Source organism: Embiotoca jacksoni, unplaced genomic scaffold, assembly GCF_022577435.1.
Source record: "Embiotoca jacksoni isolate LCO1_2020_lvr unplaced genomic scaffold, fEmbJac1.0.p SCAF_52, whole genome shotgun sequence".
Lineage (NCBI taxonomy): Eukaryota > Metazoa > Chordata > Actinopteri > Embiotocidae > Embiotoca > Embiotoca jacksoni.
The window spans coordinates 167,501-192,791 of NW_027185406.1; the positions used below are offsets into that span (position 1 = coordinate 167,501).

The following is a 25,291-nucleotide window of genomic DNA, read 5'->3' on the forward strand; positions in this document are numbered from 1 at the left end:
TATCCTGCAGAGATATGAATGATTGCATGCTATTTTGTTTTTGTGGTTATTCTTCATATTCTGAATTCCTGAGAGAGGTTTTTTTTCTTTTTCTTATTTTCTGGCAATAAAACTATTTGGAGACATCTTGACTTTCTTTATCGTAAGATAATGAACAACAACAACAACAACAACAAAAAAGCTCAATTAAGATCTTGTTTGACAAGAACTTCAAAAATAGTTGTTTTTGTTTGCGAGAGCAGTTGCCGTGGCGATTGAGCTCGAGCTTTCATGTCCTTGAAGCCTTTTTTTTTTTTTTTTTTTTCCTGTAACGCACGAAGCCGAGCAGCAGATTTTTTTTTTTTTTTTTTTTTTTTTTTTTTTTTGTATCCTCAAAAACACTCCGGCGAGAAACTCCCACATGCGTGTGTGTGTTTTTCTTGGTATTGTGTTTGTCTTTTCCTGCCGACAGCTCCCAGCTGGAGCTGAGGAAACTCTCAGTACACACACACACACACACACACACACACACACACACACACACATATACATATGTTGGTGTGTTCACTCTGATGTGAAACGAGCTAATCTGACTTTTGCAGCGTGTTGCAATCCAGGAGTTGTGCAGGAGAGAAGTCTTGACACCAAACTCCATTCAAAAATCTGGGCGTTTTAGGCCGCTTTGGTTGTTGACAGATAAAGCAGCGTTTAATAACGTAAAATGAGCGTTCTCGTTCTTATTTTTCAACGCGGAGGAGCGTGCCGTGCTTCAACACGAGTCAATTTTATAATTTTCACTTTTATTAAAGTTCTTGGTCGATTAAATAGCTCATTTGCTTGAAATTATGCGAGGACTTCTGATTTATGAAGATCTGCAGTGTTAAGAGGCTTAAATTGCTGAATTTTTGAATGGACTCTGGTGTTGCTGCATCACTCTGCACTGGGATTACTAGTTTTGGGGAAAGTTGGGGTGAAAAAAACCCGGTGTGTTTGATGTATTAAGTTGTGTGTTTGTTTGTTAGCTTGATAGAAATGTACTAGAAGTGGAACAATAGCATGAGAGCGTTCCCCCCTGTGAGGACTGGAACAATGAGAGGATGTAACACACACACACACACACACACACACACACACACACACACACACACACACACACACACACTTTCCTGTGACACTGTGGGCAAGAGGTGTTTAGGAGGTGTGTGAAAGGAGAACTCGTTATGAAGTCAGAGGGTGGAATCGCTTTTTATTTTTTTTTTTTTAAATTTTTGGCAGGTTTGTGTGGAAAAACCGGGACGTTATTCGCAGGTTCACGTTTAATGTCCCGACTCGAGTGTCCTCGTGAACCTCTCCCCCTCCTCCAGTAGGAACAGAGTTCAGCCTAGTGGCCAAACTTCGTTACTACGACTTCCACGTTCATTTCACGATGCACACGTTGGGGATTTATTTTTGTATTTTTTTTGCCCAATCGGGAGAATTTTAATTGAGTGCACAACGTGACGGTCTTCGGTGATTCGACCCCATCGTGATGTCATAATATCGTGCGTTGAACATCAGCGTTTCCCCTGGCCAGCATCTTTACGACTTTTCGTAGATATTTGTGCGTCACAGGAGCTAGCGCAAATTTAAGTTCACGCTGTTTATTTCTATTTCAATAACGAGCTGCTCTGATTCTTCTTCTTTTTTTTTTCCCTCCCGCTTGTTTTCACGTCGGGTCTGTTTTTAATCTGAAAAAGAAAAAATAACCTGCCGAACAATTACAAACGGTTTGAAAACTGTCCCGTCCTGACAGGTGGGGAAAAAACAAAAAACAAAGTCAACCACAGCCTGTTTAGTTTTTTTTTTGCCCACAGACGACGGCTAATCCGCTGAAATGACAGGAAACACCCCGTGTGGGCGGAGCCGGCCTTTGAACAGCGCTCAGCGCCTGAAAAACGCCTCTTGTGGATGAGTGGTTTTAACCTCAGAGAGGCTGCAGGTCGACAAGCTGTAATTTTGGTGCGTCGCCAGCCTGCATATTAGCAGCAGTTTTTTTTGTTTTTGTTTATTTCATCAGACGTACGCGAGTCTCCGGTGAGTCTGCTGTCTGCAGGAAAACACCAATAATTGGATGATTTATATATAGCTTCTTTTTTTTTTTCTTTTTTTTTTTACGAATTCAAGATCATTTATTTGAGGTCCGTCCGTCCGTCTCCAGGACTTTGAGAGAGAAACTGCAGTGTTTTCACTTGTTTAGAGTAAATTTATCACGTAACAGAAAGAAATAGTTGATATTAGTTGATCAGCAGCTATTTCGATTGTCAATTAATCATTTATTGATTTTTCAAAAGTAGAACAGAAAACACATTTTCGTCTTCCTGCTCCTTCGACGTGAGGATTTTCTACATTTCTGCGATTTATATTATTGCAAACAAAGTTTCGTTAGGTTTTTAAATTGTTGATCGGACAAAACGTATTTAAAGATTTCACCTGGAGGTCAAGGAAACGGTGAGCAATGTGTTTCATAACGTTCTGCCGTGTTAGAAACTACAAAACTACTCAAATAAGTGAGAAAATAATCTGCAGATTAAGTAGAGTAAAAGTGGACGTAACTTCCGGGTCTGAAAAATGAGAAGTGTCTTCAGCTGCAATACCAGCGAGTGCCACTAGAGGTCGGCTCCAAAAAGCCTCCGGCTCCATAGACTCCCATTCAACTTCTCTCATCAAATCCAAAGTGAATAAAATGTGTCCATCAGTTATCTCGGTGTTGTTAGCTAAAGTCACTCCTTCTTGTTAGTTTTCTGGAGGTCCATCTGAAAATAATCCCTCATTCATTAGAAAAGAAGATTTAAAAAGACCTGTTTTTGGGGGCGTGTCTGTTTGATTGAAATCAAAGTGACATTTAACTCCTTTACAGAGCAGTTATTTTTACGCAAGTCGCGTCGCTAAACACGATGGACTTACTGCTAAACGTTCGTAGCCCCTCTGAACCTTTTAGGAGCCCTTTCACTTCAACTGAAAGACCCCCGAACATCCTCGAGGGGATCCTGGGAAATTCCCCTCGTGTGTCTCCGGAGGCTGTTTTGGTGCCCAAGCCGTGGCGCCGTCTTTTTGAAACAGAAGATCTTTTAATGCCGTCTGTAATATATAACGGACACGAAGAAAGACAGTGAATGATTCACGGCTCCCCTCGAATCTTAAATGTCGCTCGCAGGAAGTCCGTGCCGGCATGAATCCGGCCTCATTATTGCAGACGCGCAAAAAAACTAGAAAAAAAACAACAAAAAAAAGTGGCTGAAATATTTCGGAGGCCTTGAAGGGTCTCCGTTGTGCTTTTTGTACTGGGGGAAAAAAAAACTGGGGACGATGGACGACGTGGCGCTCGATGAATGGATCTCCGTTCACGCGGTCAATAAATACAAACAAGAAGGGAAAAAAAACGACATTTTTAAATCAATCAACTTTTTAGACTAAAACGAAGAAAACCATCTACATTGATTCACGTCGGAAGTCGTCGAAGCACGAAAACCAAATAGGTTTAATAACGACAATCTACAATCTGTATTTTTTTCTTTTTTCTTTTTTTTATTGAGATGACAACACAAAAGCTCTTTGTTAAAAAGAAAAATAACTTTTTTTTTTATGTTCCCGCATATTCAGAAGTCGTTTCCTGCTGCAGGAAGAAGTTTACAGTCAACAAAGTCCTCAAGCAACAAAACACTGAACACTCGTAGATGTTTATTGGAAAATATCAAACGCAATTCAGCTGCTAATCAAACGTCAACATGAACAAATGTCTGCTAACTTCTTAAAGTGTTGGAAATGTCATTTTATAGGTTAAAAATTCCCGTTTTGACTTTAGCGAGAGGAAACCGGACAGAACCACGAGCGAACTTTTACCTTCGTCACCTCAAGTCTGCTGGACTTTAAAAAAAAAAAAAAAAAAAAAAAACCTGATAAGAAACACAATCAATATCAAGTTTGAGGAAGTCGAAGCCCACGTAGATGATCTTCTTCTCCTCGTGTTGTTTAAAGGCGGCCGGCAAACAGCTTTAAGGCGCGTTACCGCCACCTTCTGACGGGAGTAACGCATTACAACCAGGCGGCGGTAGAAACAGGGGAAATAAAGAAGAACGGAAGTCGCGTGTACGAATCGATTTTTGGAGATTAAAGCGATTATTTGTAATTCGTGATCCCTCCCTTGTACATGTACACGTTTCTTTTTAAAGTGATGCTGGACTTCCCTCCAGGTCTTCTTGTCGGACTTCCTCTCTCCGCCATTGTTCCTATCAGGATTAAGACAATCGAACGGTTTTATTCTAAAGACGGCCGCCGCATTCATTTCTCCGCGTCCTTCTTTGTTTCTCTGCAGGGTGCCGGTCAGGAGAAGCTCGGCATCTACATCAAGTCTGTCGTCAAAGGCGGCGCGGCTGACGTGGTTCGTAGACTGAATATGAAAACTGAACACACACACACACACACACACACACACGGTGACTCATCACGTGATGTTTGTGTTTCTGCAGGACGGCCGTTTGGCTGCAGGCGACCAGCTGCTGAGTGTTGACGGGCGCAGTCTGGTCGGCCTATCACAAGAGAGGTAAAAACAACAACAACAAAAAAAACAATGGTCCTGTCCCTGTTACGTAATAGTTTAATCAAATGTTTAGCTCTTTGGTAGATTGACTTTGCTGGAGGACAGAATTCAATCAGTGCAGAGAAATGGAAAACGAACAGCCGACGCAAGTTGAAACTCTTCATTTTCTGACTCACCGTTATGAAACAGCCAGCAGGAGACGTGGTGGTTTTTATTTTTAGATGCTGAACCACCATGTGAGCGGCACTGACGTATTCACGGTCAGTTTGATGCTGAAACTATTTTGACAATCAAAAACATGTTTGTTTTTTTTTGTTTGGTTTTTTTAAACTTTTTATACAAAGTCTTTATATAATTACATTTTTTTCCAACAGTTTTTTCTTTCTTTTTTTTCTGTTTTATATATAAATCTAAATATTTTATGTTCGATTCAACAAAGCAAAATGAAAGAAAACAACAACATAAAAACATTTCTCTCCATCTTAGAGGTCGGTACTTGGAATAGAACAAAGAAACAAAAATGACAACAAAAAAACCACAGACTGTATATAAAAGTGGACGACGCAGCTGCAGTACCACCGAGTGCCGCTAGAGGTCGGCTCCAAAACGCCTCCATAGACTCCCATTCAACTTTGTTCAACACACAGCGAGGGCCATTAAGTTGGGGAAGACATCTCGGTGGCTTCAGGACGTCTCGAGGTTGTCCTCGTAAAGAGAGACGGGATTTCCGGCGTGTTCTGGAACACACACACACACACACACACACACACACACACACACACACACACACACACAGTAAAAGTGTGTGTGTGTTTTGGAAACCGCTCACATTAATCCAGTCATTCCTCCTGCTCAGCGTGTTCAGGCTTGATACTCAGTGTTGTTGCTCGCTGTGTGTCAAATAATTTGTGTAATTGCTTTGGCGTGCAGGTAGCAGTTGGCAGTTGATGTTTTTTTTATCGTCTCAGATAAATTAATCAGATAATTTCAGCTATTTATAGGACTTTTTTTTTTTCTTTTTTTTTATGGTTAAAGGCACACGTAACAGTTGCAGGGAGAAAAAACAGGCGTATGGCAGGATTGTAACCAAATTACAATGAAGTGAGTCTCTGGCAGATACGACTATAATCCTCCAGGGCTCAAAATACAGCTTTAAAAACATTACTTCCCTTAATGACAAACAGGTAGCGCTGTCGTATTAAATAAATATATATACACACATATACGGGTGGATCAAAGAGTTCAGAGACTGTTCCTGTTGTACGAGAACGGTGCGATTCTCGACACACTCGAAACTTCCCTTAAATTAGATTTCTGAACTCGGGGAAGACGTAAAATATCGATCTTATTAAAGCTCAATGCCGTTAAACGGGAGAATTAAATACGTAACGCGTCACGCCAGTCGGACGCCCACTCAACAGAGAAGAGCTTCAGTGTGTCAGACCACTCGATGCTTTCATATTCATGGTGTCTTCCCCCCCTCCCCCCCCCTCCCCCCCCCGTTCAGGGCGGCCGAGCTGATGACGAGGACGGGCTCGGTTGTGACTCTGGAAGTCGCCAAGCAGGGAGCCATTTACCACGGACTGGCCACGCTCCTCAACCAGCCGAGCCCCATGATGGCGAGAGGTGAGCACACACACACACACACACACACACACACACACACACACACACACACACACACACACACACCACTAAAAGCAGCGACTGTGTTTTCAAGCTTCTTTTCCACTTTAATTTTGTATTATTTACAGTTATAAGTTTTATATTCATGTTTTTCATTTTTTTTTCTTGTAATTTCATTAAAAAAAAAAACATTGTTCTTTAATGATTAAATCTTCAGCACTGCAGACTAATCAAATCAATCAACCAAAAAATTAATCTGCAATCATTTTGGTTAGTTAGAAATTGTTTTTTTTTTTATGCATCATCGTCCATTTTTGCGTGCAGATTTGTCGATTGTGTTTTATATCATTATAAATCGAATATTCAGAGTTTTAGACTTGATTGGAGCAAGAAAGTTGATTGAAATGCATCAATTTGTGCTCTAAATAGCTCAAGTGGACATTTTCTTTATTGCATTCATAACCAGACAATAAATCGATCAAATAATCGGCCGTTTTTAATTCTAAAAAGCCTTTCGTAGAAACATATATTTCATCTGTCGCTGAAAAATCGAGGACACTGAAATCCTTTCAAAAACAAAAGTTCTCCCGGTCATAACTTCGGCTCCGTGAAACCTGCAGACTTCTGTCATTTTTTTTTTTGAAGTAGTAATGAATGGACGATTGTTACGAGGCCGGTGGCGGTAAAGTGGCTCTGAGGACGACGGAGGAGAAGCAGACTCGTCCAGACAAATAAAGTCCTTGTTGTTCTCTGCAAGCGCACTGAAAAATCCAGCTTTTTTGCAGACTGACGGATATAATGAGCGCTTGTGGCCAGAGCCAGATACGTGTGTGTGTACATGAAAAGCTACACACACACACACACACACACTAATACACATCCATGGCACTGATTTTTTTCTTTACTGGCTGTGTGCTGCTCTTTGTCTGCTGGAATGTGACCCCAGATTCATTAAGGAAGTCTTCTGGTCCGGGGGCCCGTCTGCGGTCCAAGGACGGCGATTAAAAAAAAAAAAAAAAAAAAAAAAAAAAAATAGAAAGGGGGAGGGTGTTTCCTCCCAAACTGCCTCGACCGCAGGGCTTTTTCACCGCACCAGACGGTGAAGGACGTTTTCTTTTAGCGGGAGGAAACCGGACCGAGTTCAGCGTGAGTCTCACCGAGTGATGTCACGAAGCCGAGAGGAGGCGGGAAACTTCGGAAAGAAACTGGATTTCATATAAACCTACGTTAAAAGAAGAACTTCAATACAATTAAAAGAGCCTTGACAGTCACGTTTTGAAAAAAAAACAAAAAACCTTTGATTGGTGGATTTGATTTATTTATTTTTTTGTCCTGAACGACTCTTTCTCTTCCCTCCAGCGTCGGACCGTGGCCGCGAGAAGAACGGGAAGTTGCGACCAAAGAGCGAGGGCTTCGAGTTGTACAACAGCTCGGTGCAGAACGGCTCTCCGGAGAGCCCGCAGGCCGGCTGGGACTCGTACCCCGAACCAAAGAAGATGAGCGGCGAGGACCGGCTCCTCAAGAACCGGGCCGACCACCGCTCCAGCCCCAACGTAGCCAGTAAGCCCCTCCCCCTTTATATCTGCGCTGAATCTGATTTTGATTTTTTTTTTTTTTTAAGCCTTATTGTTCTTCTTTTATTTGTTTTTGTTTTTATTTTCAATTTTTGGGAAAAGTGAAGGCCGAAGTGTTATTAAGTGCAATACCACCGATGGCCACTAGAGGTTGCCTCTAAAAAGGCTCTGGCTCCAGACTCCCATTCAACTTCTCTTGTGAATTACAAAGTCAGTAATTATTTTCCACGAGTCGTCATGATCTCATTCGCTGAAGTCGCTCCTTCTAATTAGTTTTCTGTTGGTCCATTTGAAAATAATTCCATCGTTAATTAGATATTAGGCCTCAAAAAGTGAAACATTTTTGGGGGGTGTGTCTTGTTTGATTGACAGGCCTGTGGCTGTTGTTTTTTTTTTTTGGACACTTTTTGTTCGCAGTAAACGTCCAGAAATGTATTTATTTTAAATATATTATTTGCTTAATTACATTTGATCACTCTCGCAAATTCAAAAAAACAAAATTTTTAGAGTACATGGTAACAGGAGGTTAAAACAGTTTTTGTGTTATGCCTGGTTCTTGTATTATTTCCACCTAATTTAGAGGAAAGAGGATATTTTTAGTGAAAATTAGATTAGATACAAAAAAACAAATCATCTGATACAGAAACACAGCGATATGATATGACGCTGAAATCGAAAAAAAAAATAAAAAAATTCAGTCCTATTGTGCTTCTAATTATTAAAGTAAAACCACGTCTCCTTCCTCTACGTCAGATCAAAGCCAGAGTCCCGCCGGTAAATCGGCGTACCCCGGAGGACCCGGCACCAAGATCACCTCCGTCTCCACCGGCAACCTGTGTGCGGACGTAAGTAACGGTCGACGTCCCGATGAGGAATGTCCCGGCGGGGGTGACGGCAAACACTCGACGGCAGTATCTCGAACGGAGGTGAGAAATAATTCTTCTCTCCACAAATATTGAAATTTCTGGGTTTTTTTTCTTTTTATCCTCCCCCCCCTCCAGGATGAGCCCTCCCCTCCTCATCCAGAGGCCTACCCCATCCCCACCCAGACCTACCCCCGCGAGTACTTCACCATCCCGGCCTCCAAGAGCCAGGATCGGGTGATGGGTCCGGGACAGGTGCCGTCGCAGCACTGGCAGGGCATGGACGACAGAGAGCGCCTCCCTGTGGTCGACAGCATCCACAGCAACAGCATGCAGGTAGACGCTCCATACCAGCAATTTTTTTGTTTTGTGTTTTTGATCAACCCATTATCAACCTCAGGCTTAAATTAACAACTTCCGGTTACTTCCCACACACTTCCGGCCCATAAGCACCGCCCACTTCCAAATTAAGCCCCGCCCCATCTGAGTTCAGATGCAGAAAATGCATTCCTACCTAAAATATAATGACATTTTTTTTAAAGTTAGGCAGTCAGAAAGTCGCCAAGGAGAGTTTACAGTTTTTAATATCTCAAAACGGCAGATGTTTATTGTAAATAACGATAGATTTAGTTTGTTCAGCTTTCCTAAAGCAACAAAACAAAAGAAAAAGGTTTCAGGAGAGTCTGAAAACCTCTCCGTCTCCGTTCATCCCTCTTTTATGCATCTTTTATTCCTTTTTTTTCACCGTTCTGTTTCCTGCTCTCCTCTTTCTTCCTTCTTCTTTCCTTTTTTTTAATTTTTTTTTTTTAATAATTTGCTTCATCTCTTATTCACGGCTTTGTGTCTTCCCGTCGCAGCGGATCAACCACTCCCAGGAGGAGCTCTACCCGCCGCCGGGAAGCCTGAGGCCCGACGACCGCATGCAGCAGCACTACCAGCCGGACTACCAGCTCCGGGACCTGGACTACCAACACAGAGAGCTGGACTACCAGAGAGGTCCGCCGGGAGGTGAGGAAAAAAAAAAAAGAACCTGATAAGTGTATTAACCAGCAGATTATCCAGCAGCTTACCGGATATCAGCGTCCAAATGTTCCTCTAAAATAGAATCAAATGGGGATATTATCGTTCGTGATTATGTAATATGTACGAATAATCATAATATATAAAAATTTGACGTTTGACCCTTAATCTGTTCAAATCAGGATGAACCCTCTTGCACTTTGTGTGAAAGTCCATCAGATGAAAAACAACCTTGAGGTATTTTTAACTGTGATCTCTAAATATAAAGCTGAGGAAACATTAGCTCCGCCCCCTTCAGCTCGACAAAAAGTAGTCTTACCTTTTTAACAGCTGTCTTCCTTCGTCTGGGAGCCGAGTTGCATTAAAAATGTGATGTTTAAAATCCGACATTTCCACAGCTGACTTCTGTACTGTCTCCAACATTACATCCCACTTTGTATTAAAAAAAAAATAACAATAACAACATTTATTTTCCATACAGTGTCCCACAAACATGGTTCAGATATTTCCAGATTCGAGACAATCTCCTCTACTATCTTTTTTTCCTTGATATAAAGGCCAATATGATAAAACTATTATCAAATTAAATGATGAAATATTTAAATAGCCTCGACTGTCCTGAAAAAAAACCAAGCTAGAGCATGAATGTTTCGCTCCTGTAATGACTAAGTTATGATCTTATAAGTAAAGATAGGGAAGTTCTACATGGGTAACGCCACCTGACGTGATGATGTCATCGCTGAGGTCACGGAGGTCCCCGACGGAGGACGCTGACTCGTTCCCCTCGTGTCTGCAGGTGTGTTAGGACCCGACCACTGGGCCCCGCAGCCGCAGGTGTCCTCCTCCCTGGAGTCGTCCACGTCCAGCCAGGAGCACCTCAACTTCTCGGCCTCGTCCTCGTCCTCCAACAAGACCCAGAACCAGAAGACCGGGCCGGGCCGGTGGAAGACGCCCAACGCCCCCCACGCCGCGCCGGCGCACCCGGCGCAGCCCCCCTCCCGCTCCGACCTGCCCCCTCCGCCGCCCCCGCCCCCGGCGTCCTACACCGACACCTACGACCCTTACGACCCCCAGCCCGACCTGCCGCTCCCGCCGCCTCCCGCCGCGGTCACCGCGGTAACGGCCCAGCAGGCGGCCGACCGCAAGAAGCGGGAGGAGCAGCAGCGCTGGTATGAGAAGGAGAAGGCTCGGCTGGAGGAAGAAAGGTGGGACGGCCTCTGCTCTTCTTTTAGTCCGTTTACAAAAACTGCCTCGGAGGTTTCTTCCTTTTTAAAAAGGAGTTTTAAAGGAGTGAGAATTGTTGAATTTTTGGGTTCCTCTGTATAATGTATACATTTCCGTTGTCAGGACTTTACTGCGTTAAAATGCCTTCAAATAACCTGCTTTGTTCAGGTTAATTTAATTGGGGGGGGAAAAAAAAAAAAGAGTGATTGTGTTTCCAATATGGATGTTTGCTGCTTATTTTCCAGGGAGAGGAAGAGGCGGGAGCAGGAGAGGAAGTTGGGTCAGATCCGGGCCAACCCCGTCATGCCCGTCCAGCCTCACAACAACGGAGGGTCCGTGCCCCCTCCCCACCACCAGCCCCCGCTGCCCTCCGTGGCCCCGCCCCAGCCCTACCTCCCCCCGCAGCCCCAGCTGCCCCCATCCAGACCGGAGAAGCTGGCCAGCCTGCCGCGGTCGGCCGTCCCTCCGCCTGCCAGTGCCTCACACCCCGCCGGTAAAAGTAAAAAAAAAAAAAAAAAAAAAACATTCCTCACGCTGAAACGTTTTCTCCCTCAAATATTCTCCCGTCTAACCTCGAGTTAAACGTGACGTCATCGCAGGCATGGACACGGTGATCAGGGAGCTGCTTCCGCAGCAGCAGCCGCGCACCATCGAGAGGCGAGACCTGCAGTACATCACCATCAGCAAGGAGGAGCTGACGTCCAGCGACAGCTTGTCTCCGGACCCCTGGAAGAGGGACGCCCGCGAGAAGGCCGAGAAGCAGCAGCAGCTTCACATCGTCGACCTGCTGGACAAAGAGATCCAGGAGCTGCAGGTGGGCGGAGCTTAACTCTCCCGGACTTTGAAAATTCACGTTTATTTTAATCATTTGTTTATGGTTTTTATTGAATCAAAGAATTTTTTTTTGGTTTGTTTTGAGAATAATGTGATTTATTTGTGATTGTAATCTGAAAGCAAATTTCCAATTTTGTTTTTAATTTTGGAGTAATTATGAAAAACCTTTTAATAGATTTACACTAAATTTAAAACGGGCTGCGCCACAGAAACGACTTCTTGTATGATGATAATAATAATAATAATAATACAATATTTACTGAATATTTTACACCAGGATCTGTTATGGAGCTGACAAATATGTCACCCATTTACACTGAAGAATAAAAGATGTAAATATGAATTGTTATGCACATAAACGGGACGGATCTGACCTGATCTCCAAAATCTTGTTGTTTTAGTTGGAAAAAAAAACACGACATACCTCAAATTACAAAAATGCTACGTCTTGTTTTAATAGGCGACGAAATAAACATCTGTTCGCTCGTCATAATCAGAAAATGATTACTGCGAGAACTGTGGGAATATTACAAACTCTAAAATTATGAATGTATAATTTAAATAAAAGTCTAGATGTACAAAAAGATCCTTAAACGGAGCTTCGTGTTTACACAGTTTGTTGGTTTTGATTGGATGTTTTTCTATAAAAAGTTTCCTACGAACTTCAAAAGAAAATAGAAATAAGTCACCGCAGCCGAGTCCGATTCAGACCTGACTGTTTTTATTTATTTATTTATTATTATTATATTTTTTTTTTGCGTCTTCCCAGTCGAAGCCGGAGCGGACGGCGGAGGAGAGCGACCGCCTCCGGAAGCTGATGCTGGAGTGGCAGTTCCAGAAGAGGCTGCAGGAGTCCAAGCAGAGCGACGAAGACGAGGAGGAGGAGGACGACGAGGACGTGGACACCATGATGATCATGCAGAGGCTGGAGGCCGAGAAGAGAGCCAGGGTGAGGGGGGGGGGGGCGGTGGAGGGAGAGGGGGCGGGGGAGGGAGGCTGGAGAGAGAGAGAGAAATGAATGATGATGATGAAGAGGAGAGAAGACTTCATCGGTGGATCACGTGCTTTGGCAGAAATCCGACTTTCTGACTTCTGTTTTTTCTAGCGATTATTTTCCCATCAGCCCGCAGTTGAGACACGAAAGCGTGGAGAGGAAAGGGGGCGGAGCCTCAGGCAGTTGTGCTGATGGGTGGGAAAAACAGAAAGAAAGAAAAAAAAAAAAAAAAACGCTAAAAAGAGGGGGGGGGGGGGGGAGGGGGGGGGGATTCGTCCCGCGGCAGCGAGCGCTGAATGTCCCGCAATGTGCATCTGCAACATGCTTCTGTCATCGCTTTTGCCATGCTGAGCTGCTTCAATCTGATTGGCTGGAAGGGAGAGGGGGTTGGAGGGGGTGGGGGGGGGGGGTTTCGGGACGGTGCTCCAAAAAAAAAAAAAAAACGACAAAATGTCGTGAAATGTTTCCTGTAGGTTTCTGTTGGTCAGTTTTTCTACACGTGTGCTTATTTAATACGAGTTTATTTATTTTCAGACACTCGTTTGTTGACGATAAACTGTCGAGTTGAGTAAGAGAAGAGTTTTCAACACATTTCTGACTCTCTGAACGTGTGACACTAAAACGGCGGTCAAAAATATTCAAATAATACAATATCTTTATTTTTTTTCAATTGCTAAGGTCTTTTTACACACGCTCGCGATTTTTATTTTATTCTGCAATTAGCTCATAATAATAATAATATATATTTTAAAATGATAGTATTATTTTTGTTTTTTTTTGCTACTTCAAAATAAAAGAAAGATTTTATATTTCTAAGTAAAAATTAAATGTAGGTTAGTGTTTTTTATCTGGATGTCGTGAATATATATATATATATATATATATATATACATTTAATTTTTTTAATCAGACCACAGTAATGTTTTCACTTTACTGTATTGCCCCACCCCCTTTCTTATTTCTATTTTTAACTCCTATTTGATTTGTATTCTTATTTTTTTCCCCCAATTTAATCCACTCGTTCCCTTTTAAAATAAAATGTTTGGGGAATTACCCCCCCCGCCCCCCCTTTCCTCCTCCTCCTCCTCCTCTCACCCCCCCGCCCCCCTCCCACCCTCTCTCACTCTCGATTCTCTTCTTCTTCTTCTCCTCCCTCTTTTTTATAGCAGCAGACTGCTGTCCCAGCTATCTCTGTTCTAGACTTGGTATGTTCTTCCTGTTAAAGATGAAATATCCTGTAACACACACCCCCCCCCCTCACACACACAGACACACACACACCCCACCCACCGTCCCCGTCCCCCTTACATCACTTCCTGTTTTTTCCGTCTGGGCTGCCCCTACCCCCCCAGTGTTTCCTATCTGTCCACCCCCCCTCCCCAATCCATCTTGGACTTACTTGTTTCATTGTGGGGGGGGGGGGGGGTGAGGGGGATGTCAGGTGATGAGCTTTCAGAGCCAGCCGGTCATGAATAGGGGCCGTCCTGGGATGCTTGACTTTGTTGTTTGGCTGTGGTGGTGGTGGGGGGGGGGGGGGGGGGGGGGGGTGCATGACAGTCCTGAGAGCTCCCCTGCAGCTGCCTGAGCGGGGCCACATGGTCCATCAGTCTGTCCATCATCCACCTGTCTGTCCATCAGTCTGTCCGTCTGTGACCAGCTGAGCCTCTGTATGTCCTCTCTGTGAAGTTCAGCGTTACTTCAGGTACGCTTGATTTGCTCATCATCATCATCATCATCATCATCATCAGCGAAAAACAAACCTGAAATCAAGTCGACCTCAAGTAGCCGAAAGAAGGGGGCTGGCCTCTTTGTAGCTCCGCCCCTTTTCTGGTTGTTGCATGTAGGTGTCTGCATGTACAGGTGTGTGTGTGTGTGTGTGTGTGTGTGTGTGTGTGTGTGTGTGTGTGTGTGTGTTTTCAGTGCCCAGGAGCAAATCCAGACTTGAACACGCAGAGTTGTTAAAGTGTGTGTGTGTGTGTGTGTGTGTGTCACCAGTTGCAGGACGAGGAGCGACGGCGCAAGCAGCAGCTGGAGGAGATCCGTAAGCGGGAGGCGGAGGAGCGAATGAAGCAGGAGGAGGAGAGGAGGTGGAAGGAGGAGGAGCGAGCCAAGCGAGAGGCCGAGGAGAAGGTCGGTGTGTCCGTCCTAAAAATACGTCCCGGGCTTCGACCGATACGTTGTTAACGAGTGTTTATCGTTTATTTTACCGTCTTTTAAAATATTTATTTCAAAAATGTGTTTATTTAAAATTCGAATTTGATGTTAAATGAGTTGCGATATCACCGTGAGGATATAAATAACCGGAAATAGAGTTTAATGGCGCTAATTTGGTTGTTTTTGTTTCCGGGCTTCATGCTAAGCTAATGCTGCTAACTGGATATTTACAGTACAATTATGACGTCATGAAAGCAGCCGCAAAACTACACAAAAAATGACAGACAGGCAGACAAATATTGGTTTATTATTACTGCACATTATTCGGTCTGTTTGATAAAATAAGTCTACGTTGTTTTTTTTAATAAAATCCTAAATTACGTCCCCGCCTGAATAACGTCGCAGGTTTTCAAATATAAAACGCGGATTTCGGCCCGACATATCGGTCGAAGCCTTCAGTGTTCCTGCGATATGTTTTAAAGACTTAAGATTGTGTTTTTAAGGTTTTAACTTTTGAATTTCTGCTCAATCAGCAAAAAAAAAAGTCATTTTTCAAAATAAAAGTCTAGTCAGGAGAACATGCTTGTTTATAACTTAATATTTGGTGGTGCCTTTGAGAAAGAAATTGTTTTTAAGGTTTTAACTCGTGAATTTCTGCTTAATCAGCTAAAAATAAAATGTTTTCATTTTTCAAAATAAAAGTCTAGTCAAGAGAACATGGTTGATATTAAACAAATATTTTGTGGCTTTTTTTTTTTGAAAGAGATTGTTTTTAAGGTTTTAACTTCTGAATTTCTGCTTATTCAGCTAAAAAAAAAAAATTTGTTTTCATTTTTCAAAATAAAAGTCTAGTCAGGTGAACATACTTCATGTTAACGTACTATTAGCTGCTGGAAGTGAGATTGTTTTGATGTTATTCTGTTTATTCTAAAAGAGTTGCATGTCGTCATCCTGTGCAACACCCCCCTACCCCCCCTCCTCCACCCAACGTGATGTGTTGCCGTGTGTCATGTTTACGTGCCCCCCCCCCCCCCCACCTCCCACCCCACTGTAAAGCATGGGGACTCCCATCGTGTCGTCGTCGTCGTTGATGTGTGTGTCCGTCCGTCCGTCAGGAAGTTTCAGTTATACTTTATTTTGGGGGAGGGGTGGGGGGTTGGGGGAGGTGAAGCGGTTATGATTTCCGTGACGTTTATTTTTTTAAAGTTTTATTTAAATTTTTTTATGTTACCATCTCATCATCTCAGCATCGACTGCCGCCCCCCCCCCCCAACTCCACCAAAACCCCCACATGCTTTTTTATATTCATGCACGCGTATATATAAATATGTATGTGTATATATATATATATATACATATACCCGCCTTCAGCCATCCATACTGTTCATACTCAGAGACCCCCCCCCTCCCCCCAGCCTCATGCGAACCCCCCCAACACACACACACACACACACTAATCCCCTCCAGGTTCTTCAGACCGAAGCGGCTCGGATTCATCCCGTTCGAGGACGTTCACATGAACACATGAAACGGACCCACCTCCTCCTCCCCTCCACCCTCCCCCGAAAAAAACAACAACACAGCAAGATCGATCTCTACACCTGGAAGAACATCCAGACCCGGAGCGGCTGGTCCCCCTCCCTCCACCGTCCCCCCCCCCCCGCCCCGCCCCGCCCCCGGAAAATCAAAGACCTCCCCCACAAAACCAACCACTCATCGTACACACGAGGACACATATAGTTTTAAAGGCAAACAGTCGGTGATGAGGGGGAAGGGGGGTAGACAAGGTGGGGTGGGGGGCGGAGGAGGGGGTTGGGGGGGGTAGATAGGAGGGGTCTACAGAAAGTAGCGTCCAGGGTTTTAAACCGGCAGCTTTGAGGAGATTTTTTTTTTTTTTTTTTTTTGCTTCCAGAGTCTCGTCGGGAGATTTTTTTTTTTTTTTTTTTGCTTCCAGAGTCTCGTCGGGAGATTTTTTTTTTTAATCTTATATACTTAGAATATATTTTTCCGGTTATAGAACGATACGTATGTTTATATACGAGATCGTGTGTGAAGACGAAGACGAGTTCAGGAAGTCGGAGCGGTTTATTAAAGAAATGCGTCCGCTGTCGTTAGTTCGTGTTCTCGCTCGTCGTAGCTTGAATAGTTCCCCTGTGGCCGGTTAACCAGGAAGTGTCCGAAGTGTTGGTGGTGGGAGCCAATGGGAGCACAGCGTTACTAACCGGTTGTCCCCTCCCCCTCCTCCTCCTCCTCCTCCCTCCCTCCCCCCCTCCCTCCCCCAGAGGAGACAGGAGGAGGAGTACTACACCCGCCTGGAGGCCGGGCGGCGCCGGCAGCACGAGGAGGCCGAGAGAAAGCTGCTGACGCCCGACGAGCCGGCCGGTCTGTATCGGCCCCCGCTGCCCCGGGACTACCAACCCCCCGCCCCCCACAACCCTACTAACACCCCCCCCGCCCCCGCCTCAGAGAAACGCCTCCTACCTCAAAACCCAGGTCGGCTCGCCCGACACGATCTACACCGCCAAGTTAGTCTCCTACGCGGGGCGGCGACGAGGAGGACGAGGAGGACGCCACCAGCGGCGGCGGAGGAGGCGGCGTCGTCCAATCAGGTCAGGTGAAGCTGTCGGCGACCCGGAAGTCGTACGGCGACCTCCCGGCCTCCTCCTCCTCCGCCGCCTCGCCCCGGCCGCGGCAGGCCTCGGCCGCCGCCCACTGCGCGCAAGCCCCGCCCGCTTTCCGACGGCTACTTCCTGTCGAGCTCGTTCCAGCCGCCGCTCGACAACAACAACTCCAACAGTACAGGCCCCCCCCTCCCCGCCAAACCCAGCTCCGTGCCCCCGGGAGGCTTTATCCAAGGTAGAGCCGAGAGGAAGGGGGGGGGGGGGCGGAGCCAGGCTCGTCACGGCGGCGCCCTCCAGAAGCTCTCCCTCTCCGTCCGCCCATCTCTCCGTTTACTTCCCACTCCTTCGTGGTTTTTCTTTTTTTTTCCGTAGCGAGTTGTCCTTTCATTTTTTTTTCTACTTTTATTTCCCCTCTTTTACACGTTTGTCTAGATTAGATTTTTTTTTTTTTTGTCGTCCAATCAGCTCCCCCCGTTCATTCGTCTCTTTATGTTTATTTTTTATTATACATGTGGAAATTCTCCCTCTCAATCAGACTCTTATGTTTTGTTTTGGTGTTGGTTTGTTTAAACACGTTGAAATTAAAAAAAAAAAAAAAAAAAAAAAAATTCCTCCATCTTCCTCCAATCACACCTCCCTCCCTTCACCTCCCCCCACCCCCCTCCCCCTCCTTCGATCAGCACTAGCGAACAGAAAAAAAAAAAAAAAAAAAACAGCAATCGATAATCACGCCGCCACCGTTTTTTTCCGCTGCAGATTCGAGACCCATCAGATCCAATCATGAATCATTGATCAGTACTGTTGGTGTTGTCGCTCGCCGCCTCCTTTCTTGTGTCTGGTTGGTTGCTGCTTGGGATTTTTGGGGGTGGGAGGGGGGGGGACGGGGTAGGGGGGCGGGGCCAGCTGTCAGCCCCTCCCCTCCCCGCCCCCCCTTTTCCCCCCCCTCCCCTCCCCGCCTCGTGGCTCTGCTTTAGTTGGCTTTAACGGGAAGGAGAACGCACCATTGGCTTTGTTTTTGTTTTGTTTTTTGTTTTTTTCGCATCGATCACTCGACTGAAAACTCATATTTCACAAACGCAGCAGCGGTGAATCGAGATGCCGCTCTTTATCTTGTCTGAGGCCGTTTTCAGATAACCGGACCGCGCTGACACCCGGCGGCGGCTTCGTCGGAAACAGTCGGGGAGATTTCCGAGGTCGCGATCGGGCCGCTTCCGAAAAGCGTTTTTTTTACTTTTATTTTTTTTATCGCGAGTTTATAATCGTCGCTCCGAACACAGTTCAGATATTAAACGCTTTTTTATTTTTTTTTATTTTTTTATTCTGTATCCCTTCAAAATAAAATTACCCACTCTAACTCCAACCTGCTGACTCAGCAGTTAAGAAATACAATTTTTGGGTGACTTTTCTGTAAAAGAAAAAATTCCTCTTCTGGCCTAAAATTTTGTTTGATTAGAGACAATTAAGTCATTAAGTCATCACACGTTGTGATAAATGTCCAATGAGACGAGTGGACTTATTTACGTACTTGGTTAAGGTTCTAGCAAAAAAATGTTGATCGTTCAGCAGCTGTCGGGAATTTTAGGAAAACGATGGGAAAAAAAAAAAAAAAAGGTTCATATTTTTGGACTTCTCCAAATTTCTGTATTTTTTTTTCTTTTTTTTTTTTTTCTACATTTCTGGCCTGAAAAATGTGTCCACATGAATTATTTACTTCTTTAATGATAAATATGCACCGAAACCTCGATACATCACAATAGAAAACAAAAATATCGGTTCACATTTTTTGTTTTGTTTTTCAAAGTAAAAGCATCGCGCCGGTATTTTACGAGGGAGTAACGGGTCCCAGCGTAAAAACATGTTTGGTTCAACCGGTCGGTCCTCAGTGAATCTGTAAAACTTGCAGCCCGGTCTTGAACTGAAGCAGAACCTCCGAGGTCCGGCAGAACCTCCGAGGTCCGGCAGAACCTCCGAGGTCCGGTAGAACCTTTGTGGTCCGGTAGAACCTTCGTGGTCCGGTAGAACCTCCGAGGTCCGGTGGAACCGCTGCTGCCTTCATCCTCTAACGTTTTAACTCCTGCTGCTCATTTCAACATCCGGGGCGTCACGGCGGAAAAAAAACGCCATGTTGGCACTTTTACTCAAATCCAACGAATCATCCCGCACTAACGTCCCTCCCCGCCCCCAGCTCCACCTCCACCTCCACCTCCTTCTCCCCCCACCTCCTCCACCTCCACCTCCCCCCCCTGGGAATTAAAAAAATAAAAATCTGCATGTTTCACACACATAATAAACACACACCGTGCTCTGTGGCCTGCAGCTCATCCCAGTAACCGGCTTGATGTCTATTGCTTTTTTAAATTTTTTTTTTTTTTTTTCTGCCTGTGCTTCCACCTCGATGTCTGTTTTCATTCTTCGCTCGTCGTCTGTTAACTCCCCCCCCCCTCCCTCCCCCTCCCTCCCTCCCTCCCAAAAATCAACCCCTTTTTGCATAACTTTACTCCGTGCCTTCGTCGTCTGTCTTGTCCGTCTGTCCGCTGATCCTCCATCTCTTGCCGTAGCTGCGACGCCGTCTTAACGCTGCAGCTTTTTTATTTATTTTTTTCTAACTAAAACTCCCCACAAGCGGCTCGACGGCAGGTTCAGGTGACACCGAACGGCCACCTGAGTCTCCGACGGCTTCTTCTGAATCTTCAAATGTATTCACAAAAAACTAGAAAACGAAGTGGTATTTAGTCGCGAGCTGGCAGCTCCAAAATAAAAATAAATAAATCCCAGATGTTTTTTATTTTTTTAATTTAAGAATCTAAACCACAAGAAAAAAAAAGGTGCACGAAATAAAATGAAAAAAACTAAAAGAATTTTTTTCAGTCTCGGTGCCAGAAGTATAATTTTCCGGTCTTCTGGCCCGGCGGAGGAATGTTTCTGGGTCGTGAACTTTGTTCTCTGCCAGTTTGTGGTCATGTGGCTTTTTTTTTGGGTGTTTCTGAAGTGAACTTGAATCTCGTCCCAAAACTAAACTTCAGATCTCCTGGTCAAAAAATAAATAAATGAGAGGAGCTGCCAGCTGGATGAATCTGAGGGTTTCACACCCTGTCGCTGTGTCTCGGCCTCTCAACTGTACCGACGGACTCATTAGTAGAGTTTAAGACTCGACGTTTAATATCCGAGTCCATTCGATTAAACAAAACAAAACAAAAAAACACAAGAAAGAGGAACTCTTCTTCGCTGTTTTGGTAAAATGTTCTCCGAGAAGTTCCTGCTGTCTGGTTGAAGGTGTGTTCGCAAAGTTAGATTTAATGTTGCAGCAGCTGGAAAAATCCCACAACTTCTAAGGATGTGGTAGCTTTTATTTCATATTTATCCGTCTCATAATACTTTATAAAGTTACAAAAGAAATAAAAGTGCGTCAAAAACAGCCGGTCGTTTCCCAAAACATCTGGGAGCTCTAGTTTGATCTGATAAAATCCACTTTTATTTGATAAAATCCACTTTTATTTGATAAAATCCGCTTTTATTTTACAAAATCCGCTTTTATTGTATAAAATCTGCTTTTATTTTATAAAATCCGCTTTTATTTTATAAAATCCGCTTTTATTTTTATAAAATCCGCTTTTATTGTATAAAATCCGCTTTTTTGGATAAGATCCACTTTATTTTATAAAATCTGCTTTTATTTTATAAAATCCACTTTTTTGGATAAAAATCCACTTTTATTGTATAAAATCCACTTATTGTATAAATATTCACTTTTATTGTCTAAAAATCAAATTTTATAAAATCCACTTTTATTGTATAAAATCCGCTTTTATTTTCCCGTGTAAACTCGATGACATGAATCAGATTTCAGATCCCGACCGTGATGAACGCACCTCGAACCAGCAGGGAGGAACTCCTCGATATTTTCTGGCCTGGACCTGAAGATGTTGTTGATGTTGTTGTTTTTAGGAAACGAGGCCCTCGTGTGGCAGTTTGAGGCCACGACACAGAGACAAACCGATTAACGTGAACTTTTGAAGGTCATAGGTCGAGGTCGGCATGTTTTGTTTTGCCGGTGACCTCGACCTTTGACCCCCCCGACGCCTCCACAGACCGACGTGCTGCTTCCTGAATGGCCCTTTAACAACGGCTTCTTCCTCTTTTCTTTTTTCTTTTAACGCAGTCTTTCTTCCTTTTTTCTCGGCTCGCTCGCTCCACTTTGATGAGATCTGATTTGTTTTCTGCCTCGTGCTTCTCTCTTCGGCTCCTCCTCTTCCTCCTCCTCCTCCTCCTCTTCCTCTTTGCTCGGTGCCGGTCTGTGGGGAAACCGAGCGACGTGGACCGGAGGAGCTGCTGGTGTTCGAGTCTCACGGGGGGTCTCCGGGTCCAAAACCCAAACGCACTTCATTTCTGCGCTTTTCGAGTCTTTTAAGATTTAAAAAGCCGGAGACCCCGACGTCCGTCCACCCAGACGTCCGTCCACCCCGACGTCCGTCCACCCAGCAGCTTCTCTCCCTCCAGGTGTTTTTGTTTCTCGATGTGTCGCGCCTGCTCGTGAAAAATGCTGACTCGTGTTCTGTGTGTTTCGTGAACCCGTCAACAGGATTTAACTCGTACACTGGAAACTCAGCAGGAGTTGTAGGATCGGGAGAAGTCTACAAGGACCCGCGGGACAAATGGACGAAGAGGTGAGTTTCCACTTTTATTTTGACGTGTAAAATCATCTTGTAACGTGGAGCAATTTACAACCACAGAACAACAAATTCATAACCAAAAAAAAAACAAAAAACATGTTAAAAACTTGTTTTACAATAAAACAAATGTTTTTTTTAAGTAGCAGCATTTTTTTTGTTTCTTCTTTATTTATAGAACAAACTTTATTTTTTGTACTTTATACATGTTTTTTCACAACCTGCTACTTAAATGTTAAAATCCACTGTTTTATTTTAAACTGTCTTTAATGTCTATGAACAAACATCCTCTTGATAAGAATGATGATGTAAAATTTGGCTTAATGTCCCGCCCACTAAAAAAGAATGGGGGCGGGGCTTATGACGTGTACAGCAAGAAGCCACAAGGGGGCGCTTCAGATATTTTGGCTTTAAATGCGTCTTAATTTTTTTTTTTTTTTTTTTTTTCTACCTGCTTACAAAATAATATAAACAAATATATTTCTGCATCACGTGATGTTTGCGTGTGTTGCAGTCAGGAGCAGGAGAACTCGAACCCCAGCGGCCCCCCGGAGAATTTGACCTTCAAGGAGCGCCAGCGTCTCTTCTCTCAGGGGAAGGAGGTTTCCAACAAGGTCAAAGCCTCTCGCAAACTCATGGAGCTGGAGAACGAGCTCAACACCAAGCAGTAGACCCGAGCCTCTTCTTTTTTTTTTTTCTCCCCCCCCTCTCACCTCCCTTCTACACCACCATCTGAAACGCCCCCCCCCCCCCAACACTGACCGTCTCCTCCTGTTTCTGTTGTTTTAAATCATCGATTAACTGGACCGTTCACTTCTTTTTTTTTTTTTTCTTTTTTTGGACGAAGGAGAGACATTTACGGCTTTGGAATTTCTTCCCCCTTTTCCCGTTTAAAGTCCGTCAAAGATATATAACGACGAAGCACTGTAAAAAAAAAAAAAAAAAAAAAAAAGAAGTTTTAATTATATCTAGTTGAGAATCACATGACAAGGGGAGGGGATATGTTTTTGTTTGTGAAACGGTTCTCGGGGCGGAGAAAAGGTTCATTCTCATTTTAACTTTTTTTTTTTTTTTTTTTTTTTATTTTTTTTATTATTAATAGCTTACCAGAAATATGACTTTTTTCAGTTATTATAAGCTTCTTTTTTTTTCTGCATTGTTTTTGTTTTTTTTTCACTCTTTTAATTCCTTCTCGCCAACAGAAACGCCCGACTGTTGAGCTCCAGACCAATATTTAGTTTTATTGTTTTTTTTGTTTTATAACTCAGTGAGTGGAAACACTGTTATTTCATTCCGTAGCAGGAAAGCATGGGATTTCTTTTTTTTGTTTTTCTTTTTTGTTTTCTTCTGTGATGTTTTAGATAAAACTCTTGAACAGATTCTCCAGCGGAGGATCGTTACGGTCCAGAGGAGGATCTTTAAAAGTGCACAACATTACTGTAAATATTCGGGTCCACAACCGTCTCACTCTTTTACTACTGTAGAAACCTGCCAGGAAAACTAAAACAAAAAAAAAACAAAAAAAAAACAACCCGCAGAACTAATTACGATTTAACAGAAAACCCCCCGACAACCTCACTGCCCCCTCGCTGTCAATGGAGTTACATTTTTTTTTTAAATGTTTCTCTCCCCCCAAACTTGAGGTAAACTCTTATTTTTTTATTTCCTTCTAAATGGAAGTCTTTTTTTTTTTTTTTTTTTTTTTTTTTTGCCGAGTTGTGTGAGATTAATTTGACTGATTGTATCCTCAAATTCAAGGCAGGAGAAAAAAAAAAAAAAAAAAAAAAGGAACTCTTTTCACTCACAATGTGATTATTGTTGGTTTTATCATTAATAATAATAATAATAAAAACAAGAAATTACAGCTACTCTTTTAAGTGCTTTGTTTTTGCTTTACAGATATTTATTTCAAACCTTCGTGGAGAAAAAAAACAAAACATTACTTGCACAAAAACTTTTTGTTTCTGATATTGAATATGTATCTGCAAACTGTTCTGAGGCGGGTTTAACGTTTGGGACTTCTTCTTCTGTGGTATTAATCCGTGTTTTTCTGCATTTACGGGCAGAAAAAAAAAAAAAAGTGTTTGTTTTTTTAACACCAGCTGTTAGTTGCAGGGATCCAGATGTTTTTGAACGTGACATAATTTGAACACTTTCCTCTGAAGCTCACTCACCGCCACCGTTGCCGTGCCGACGTTATAGGGAAGGAAAAAAAAAAAAATAGGACTTTGAAATAAGTGACGTTTTAAAATGTGTGTCTCTTCTGCAGTTTGTTTTGAGTGACTCCATCCTGTGTGGACTGATTTTATTTTTCTCTCCAGGAGCCTTCACTTAAAAAAAAAAAACTAATAAAAAAAAAAAAAACAGATTCCACATGAACAGAATAAGACGCTCTTATGATAAATAACACCACACGACGTGTCTCCTTCCCTCCTTCCCTCCTTCCTTCCTTCCTTCCTCCTCAGAAATACAACTTTTCCTTTTTAGGTTTCAAAATGAACTGAATCATTCAAATGGTTTCATGTTTAGCCTTTTGTAAATCATTAATAAATACAGATTTTTCAACAGTGCAGGCTGGAAGTGTGGTCTTTCATCACCGCATTTAAAAACAAATATATATATTTTTTATTTTATAGGCAATTTTACCTTTTTAGAAGTTTATCAACACAGAAGCTTTTTTTTTTTTTTTTTTTTTTTTTTTTAGATTTAATTACCAGCTTTTTAAAAAAAAAATCACACACTCGTCCTACGTAACAAAGTTAAAGCTGATTAATTTATTTTTTTACACCGTTTCTGGTTCTTTACTTGAGTATTTACATTAAATGTATGCTCCTTCAGATTAAGGTTTTAACATAGGACTTGTATTGGTATTGTTTGGTACTGCAGTTCTGTTTCACTAAGGTAAGCATTGTAATTATTTTTAGTTTTTTTTCAAGACCCATATGACTGATAATTTTTACTGTTTTTAATTTAATGTCTACTAATCGGTATTTTCCGTTTTTAATCGAGGAAATCATTTTCGTGGACGTGAAGTTCCCGGATGTGCTGCTGGCGCTTCTTAAAGGAACGTAATACAAATAAATAAATAAAGGTTTTAACATTTAATTTTCGTTTATGCAGAAACGCTTTGTATTAACTGCTCGTTGACGTCATCTTCCA

The 25,291-nt window shown here is 43.2% G+C and overlaps 1 protein-coding gene across 1 annotated transcript in view; it reads left to right on the forward strand.

Annotated features, from left to right (window-relative positions):
• Window positions 1-24,699, forward strand: part of afdna (afadin, adherens junction formation factor a) — a 74,470-nt gene extending 49,771 nt beyond the window's left edge. The window contains 19 exon segments of the mRNA XM_069172353.1: window positions 4,331-4,396; window positions 4,485-4,558; window positions 6,063-6,181; window positions 7,541-7,741; window positions 8,509-8,600; window positions 8,757-8,954; window positions 9,476-9,626; window positions 10,435-10,843; window positions 11,108-11,361; window positions 11,441-11,676; window positions 12,466-12,645; window positions 13,860-13,895; window positions 14,686-14,820; window positions 17,127-17,290; window positions 17,292-17,382; window positions 17,384-17,497; window positions 17,499-17,700; window positions 22,045-22,129; window positions 22,647-24,699. Coding sequence (XP_069028454.1) covers window positions 4,331-4,396; window positions 4,485-4,558; window positions 6,063-6,181; window positions 7,541-7,741; window positions 8,509-8,600; window positions 8,757-8,954; window positions 9,476-9,626; window positions 10,435-10,843; window positions 11,108-11,361; window positions 11,441-11,676; window positions 12,466-12,645; window positions 13,860-13,895; window positions 14,686-14,820; window positions 17,127-17,290; window positions 17,292-17,382; window positions 17,384-17,497; window positions 17,499-17,700; window positions 22,045-22,129; window positions 22,647-22,803 — 2,964 coding nt within the window. The 3' untranslated portion in view covers window positions 22,804-24,699.
• Window positions 24,700-25,291: the final 592 nt, after the last annotated feature.